We start from the raw sequence: 6,299 nt of genomic DNA on the forward strand, positions 1-6,299 counted from the left end.
GTATAGACAGATGGGGAAGGCGGTAGGGTGTGATCAAGGTAATCTAGCACCTTGGGCAGTAAGAAAAAAATCCACAAAAAAATGTGGATCAGGAGGGGATGGTTGGGTCTTGGTAGATGCAGTGCTCTGATACATCTTCCATTTCAATATGATGGCTTGCACAGGGCTCCTTGGGATGTTTAAAGTCTGTGAAATCATTTTTGTATCCATTTCTCTACAACAGTATCACGGACCTGCCTGGTGTGTTCCTTGGTCTTCATGATGCATAACCCTGAGACTATCACAGAGCAGGTGGATTTATATGGAGACTGGATTACACACAGGTGGATTATATTTATCATCATCAGTCATTTAGGACATTGGATCATTCAGAGGCAAGGCACTGGCACTGTATCTATGAGCCTGTTTTTGTAACTTACAATTATTTCCTTCTAATATTTTTTCTAAGTGCCATTCAATTGTAATGTTTAGTGCCATAATAATTAACTTATCTTTTCCTTAGAGACCAACTACAATGGGATTATTTTTTTGGTATTGTAAGGAGCAAAAACAACCTATATTGTCTAAGGACTTAGTCCACTGATGGATAAAAAAGAATATTTATACTGCCTTACACCATCGGTGTTGTAATATATTATCTTTATAGTAGAATTTGTTTGTGACATTTTATCCACTATGTGAGTATTACATTTTAGATCTGCAAAATAAGCAACTTTAAATAAAAAAAAATGTTTGCACTGGGGCATTCAGACTGGGGCTCATTTACTAAGGGTGAAGACACACATGGCGTTTTTGGGCCGTTTTTGGGCCGTTTTTACTAAGTGCGTTTTCAGATCGTTAAAAACGCATGCGTTAAAAAACGCATCCGTTTTTAAAAACCGGATGCGTTTTTTAACGCATGCGTTTTTAACGATCTGAAAACGCACTTAGTAAATACGACCCAAAAACGGCCCAAAAACGCCATGTGTGTCTTCACCCTAAGGGTCACACTGAACACTTTTGTCAGACTTTTTCGGGGCTTGGATTGTGTCGCAGCTGCTTTCTAATGTAACTAGCCAATGCGGGAAAGTTTCTTTACACTTTCGTGTAATAATAAGTATTTTATGATTTTCCTTTTTATAGTAAATTTTTTTTATTTTTTTCAAGCAGGAACATAGCAGGAGATTTATCATATGGCTATATCGTTCTGGCGGACAAAACTAGGTAAGGGCTGACCTGACATAATTTTCAGTGAACATTCACCGGTAAATGTTTGCTGGTTTTTTAAAAATTGTGCAAACACGGGTAGGCACGCTCGGTCCCCGCGCCCCTCCACGTAGTTGCCGGAATAATCACAATTTCTTGCAGTGTTCAAGAAATGACGATTGTATCAGTGCTTCTACGCTAAAAACTGGAGTAGGAGCAATGATAAATCTCCCTCAGAGTATAATATTTTGGGTGGTAGTTTTAATAGGCAATCCCCATTCTAAGCTTAACAGTGAGCCAGTAAACTCTGTTGCCTATTATTCTCCTTGTAGAAGAAAAATAAAAAAAGGAAAATAACGGTGCAAGGAGGATACAGGTTAAAAAGATCCAAAAAAATAACCAGTAAATGTTAGTACAAAATTGATTAATCCTCCGCCTCTACGTTCATCCACTCCACATTTAGGAAAAAAGGTGCAGTACCTTTCCAACCAGAGATTTTTGGTACTCACGGGGACAGTCCTTAGTCCATACCCAATGTCCTCAGCGTTGCATGCCTAGGGCATGAAAAATCAGGGTACGGTAGCTCGGCACGGCATCCCTCCTGGGGATTCTCAAGGTAGCTCGTAGCTTCTGTGCTACTCCTAATTGTTCCCACCCGGGAACTTGTTCCTCCACTACTCGTTCCACTTTCTTCGTTCCTTCTTCTAATTACTATTAGATTTGGGAAGAGAAAGGAAAAAAACGATGGTGCAGTACTTTTTTGATCGTAAAAATTGTTAAAATGGAAATACTCACAAGAGTAAAGATTAAAAAGGCCTTATGGATAAAACAAACACGCTCGGGATATATCGCCCGACTCCGAGTTTCGCCTGATATGGCTTCTTCCGGGGCTTACCGGCGTGTTGGGCTACGTGTCTTTTATATGCAAATTCAATTCATATGCAAAACATTTCTCACAATTTTTTTCTCAAAATAAAATAAACTGTTTTCATGCAATTCTTTCAATAATGTTCGTATCAATGACCAAGTCTTATTTTAACAGATGAAATTTCTAACAGTCCTATTTGTAAACTTTACAGTCATTTGTTAACATATTTGTCAACAAACGAATTTTTGCAAGATATTGGAAAATTTTAAACAAGGGATGCTACTAACTCTAAAGTAGTGAATAATAAAGTGCTAAAAAAAGTGCGTGTGAACCTAATTAAAGTGCTTAGTGATATTTTCAAGTATTCATGTAAACCATGTTTTACAGTGCTGATGTACTCCATATTGAATATTTACCAAACTGAGAGTTTAAAGTAAATGACAAAGTCTTATTTTAACAGATGAAATTTCTAACAGTCCTATTTGTAAACTTTACAGTCATATTTGTTAACATATTTGTTAACATATTTGTCAATAACCGAATTTTTGCAGGATATTGGAAAAATTTTTAAACAGGGGATGCTACTAACTCTAAAGTAGTGAATAATAAAGTGCTAAAAAAGTAAGTGTGAACCTAATTAAAGTGCTTAGTAATATTTTCAGGATTAATCAATTTTGTACTATTATTCTCCTTGTGACTACCAGCACCCAAGACACATGCCACAGTTTCCCCATAGATACACCTCTGCGGAAAAGGACAAATGTATAATACAATTTAATATACCGTATATACTCAAGTATAAAGCGACCCAAGTTGAGGCCCCTAATTTTACCACAAAAACCTGGTAAAACCTATATTTTTTTTACTCAAGTATAAGCCGAGTTTGGGTTTTCACCACATTTATTTGTGCTGAAAAACTAGGCTTATACTCGAGTATGTATGGTAATTTAATTGGAATGTATTTTTGCACTGTTGTCATGCTTGTTTATGCTACCATAAGTTATGTACAGATTAAATTGACCTGACCCAATGTTATTACCCTGGTTAAGGCAGATTAGTTAAGGCACAATCCCTGTTGACTGACCTAACTAAGATCCCAGTTCCAACAGAAGAAAACCTAACTACAGTTTTAATATGTTTACCAATGGGGCGCAATATGACACATCGGGGCAGATTTACTTACCCGGTCCTGTCGCGATCCCGCAATGCTGCGATTCACTAAGGTCATGCGTCCAATTTCCTTCATGTGTTGCTTCCACGCTGAGATCCGCCGGAGTTCACCTTCTTCTTCCTGGTGCATGTAATTGATTGATCTTGTAACACAATTACGTTTCTAAATTCTGGTTTGTCCGATTGCACGCCCCCCGGTTTGTCCGACAGCACGCCCCCTCCCCTCCGATTTCTGTTGCATGCAAGCCGGCTCTGATGCATCTCAATCTGATCGCGTGCGCCAAAAAGCTGGGGTAAATCGTCGCAAAACAGAAATAAAAAAGCAAAAAAAAGTCTCATTCCCCTATTTTGACACCCTTAACTTTTTCATACTTCATTTACAGAGCAGTGTGAGGTGTTCTTTTTCGCTGGACAAGCTAATTTTTTCATTGACACCAATCCTATAAAAGGTTTTGCTGAGTAGCACTATCATAATATATGGGGCTACTAGTATTAGTATTGAATGATTCCAAGATCTCCATCATTGCACTTAAAATTTTCTTGCTAATTATTTTCGTCCAGTGATAGTTTCTCTGTGAAATTGGATAGTCGTGAAGGGTCGAACTTGGTAATTCTAGTTAGGTCTTTTTTTATTTTAATCTGCTCTGTAACTAAGTGTTGGCCACCTATATTCTTAAAAATTGGGCAAAAATAATTGATGACATCTAAAGAACATTTTATTACTTTGTCTAAAACTTTCACTTTCACCATGCATGAAATGACAGCGGGCAATGAGTCACATACAATACAATTCACAATCCAATGTTTCTCCGATCTTCCTCACCTTCAAGTTCCTCTTTTCATCATATTTTTAATCATCTACCTAAATATAATCTTTGGAAACACTGCAGTTCTTTCGGCAATTGTCTACGATTCTCACCTGCACACTCCTATGTATATATTTTTGAGTAATCTCTCCGTTCTGGATATTTCTTATACTTCGACCACTCTACCCAAGCTTCTCTATATGCTTTCTACTCAGCATAAGACTATGTCCCTGATGGCTTGTGTTACACAGATGCATTTTTTCCTTTGCTTTGCTTGTACAGAAATAATTCTCCTTGCAGTTATGGCCTATGACCGCTATGTAGCCATCTGTCTCGCCCTCCACTATACCCAACTCATGAGTCCAAGAACCTGTCTTTCTATGGTCATCTCCGTATGGATTGTTGCATTTTTAGAACCTGTTTCTTTTACAGTTTTAGTCTCTAATTTGTCTTTTTGTTCAAATAACCAGATTGATCACTTTTATTGCGATGTTTCCCCATTGCTTAAGCTTTCATGCAGTGATACTACTAATGTTAATATGGCAACGTACATTTTAGGTGCACTGGTGGGTATGAGCACCTTCATGTTGACTTTGGTTTCTTATATTTTTATCGTAGTTAATATCATGAATATTCCCTCTGCAGGTGGGAGAAGTAAAACTTTCTCGACCTGTGCTTCCCATCTCACCTGTGTACTTCTTTTTTATGGTACCACTCTGTCTTTGTACATGAGACCCACATCAATGTATTCTCCAAAACATGACAAGTTTTTCTCTCTTTTGTACATTATACTGATCCCTTTGCTCAATCCTGTCATTTATACTTTAAAGAACAGACCATTCAAAGATTCCTTTAAAAAACTTATACATATTTTATGTTCTCTCAAATGTAACTAACCCCATCAAGTTCTGTATAATTACATTGCTTGTTAGCATTTCATTCTATCCTTAGCACCCTTCAGTAGTGATTAAGTGGACATAAACCACAATGTTCTTTAGCCAGAAGTTTGGGTTCAGTATTCTGGCTCAATGCCCAACAGTAACATCTGTGATTGGTGCTGGATGACATCACAGGGAGTGTCAAGCCTAAGGAAAATGGTGGCATGCATTCGCTATCAGCATTTAAATGCTCCTAGAGCCAAGTCATGTTAGCAGTGTGTTTGGGTTCGGGTGCCTGAAGCAAAGTTCTGTTCAAGGTTTGGCTGTACTCGCCAAACCCATTCCCGATTGGGTCCGCTCATCCCTCCCTGTGATAAAATGTGTAAAATGCCTAAACTTATATTTTATTTCATTATCACAGCCTATAATTCGGCATAAGGAATATGTAATCTGATTGTATTTATTATTGTCAATTATTTGTACCACTATGAATTTTTTTTACATTTTTTTTTTCATTAGTGTCAAGAGCCATACCTTCATGATGGTTTTTATTGCTGATGAATTGTATTTTACAATGGTTTTAGATTAAAAAAATGGCATTATTTTATATGTGGCAAGGTCTGGCAGATTCCAAAGCCCGTCTATCTAAAAAATGTACTGTTCGTGCTGAAAGTAGCCATCAGATGTTGGGTACATTGTGGTCATAAGGGGATGGACATGGTCAGCAACAATACTCAGGTAGGCTGTGGCGCTGCAACGATGCTCAATTGGTACCAAGGGGCCCAAAGAGTGTCAAGAAAATATTCCCCACACCATGACACCACCACCACCAGCCTGAACCGTTGATACAAGGCAGGATGGATCCATGCTTTCATGTTGTTGACGCCAAATTCTGACCCTACCATCCGATTGTCGCAGCAGAAATCGAGACTCATCAGACCAGGCAACGTTTTTCCAATCTTCTACTGTCCAATTTCGATGAGCTTGTGCAAATTGTAGCCTCAGTTTCCTGTTCTTAGCTGAAAGGAGTGGCACCCGGTGTGGTCTTCTGCTGCTGTAGCCCATCTGCCTCAAAGTTTGACGTACTGTGCATTCAGAGATGCTCTTCTGCCTACCTTGGTTGTAATGGGTGGCAATTTGAGTCACTGTTACCTTTCTATCAGCTTGAACCAGTCTGCCCATTCTCCTCTGACCTCTGGCATCAACAAGGCATTTCCGCCCACAGAACTGCCGCTGGATGTTTTTTCTTTTTTGGACCATTCTCTGTAAACCCTAGAGATGGTTGTGCGTGAAAATCCCAGTAGATCAGCAGTTTCTGAAATACTCAGACCAGCCCTTCTGGCACCAACAACCATGCCACGTTCAAAGGCACTCAAATCACCTTTCTTCCCC

General features: G+C 38.7%; 1 protein-coding gene across 1 annotated transcript; it reads left to right on the top strand.

Annotated features, from left to right (window-relative positions):
• The first annotated feature begins 3,971 nt into the window (after positions 1-3,971).
• LOC140105451 (olfactory receptor 5AR1-like) lies at positions 3,972-4,925 on the top strand. Its single transcript, XM_072129407.1, has one exon. It carries the CDS (start codon positions 3,972-3,974, stop codon positions 4,923-4,925), a length of 954 nt encoding a protein of 317 aa, XP_071985508.1.
• The last annotated feature ends 1,374 nt before the right edge of the window (positions 4,926-6,299 follow it).

Source organism: Engystomops pustulosus, chromosome 11, assembly GCF_040894005.1.
Source record: "Engystomops pustulosus chromosome 11, aEngPut4.maternal, whole genome shotgun sequence".
Taxonomy (NCBI): Eukaryota; Metazoa; Chordata; class Amphibia; order Anura; family Leptodactylidae; genus Engystomops; species Engystomops pustulosus.

Coding starts and splice junctions, on each gene's coding strand:
- LOC140105451 (XM_072129407.1), top strand. CDS start 3,972: ATGCATGAAATGACAGCGGGCAATGAGTCACATACAATACAATTCACA.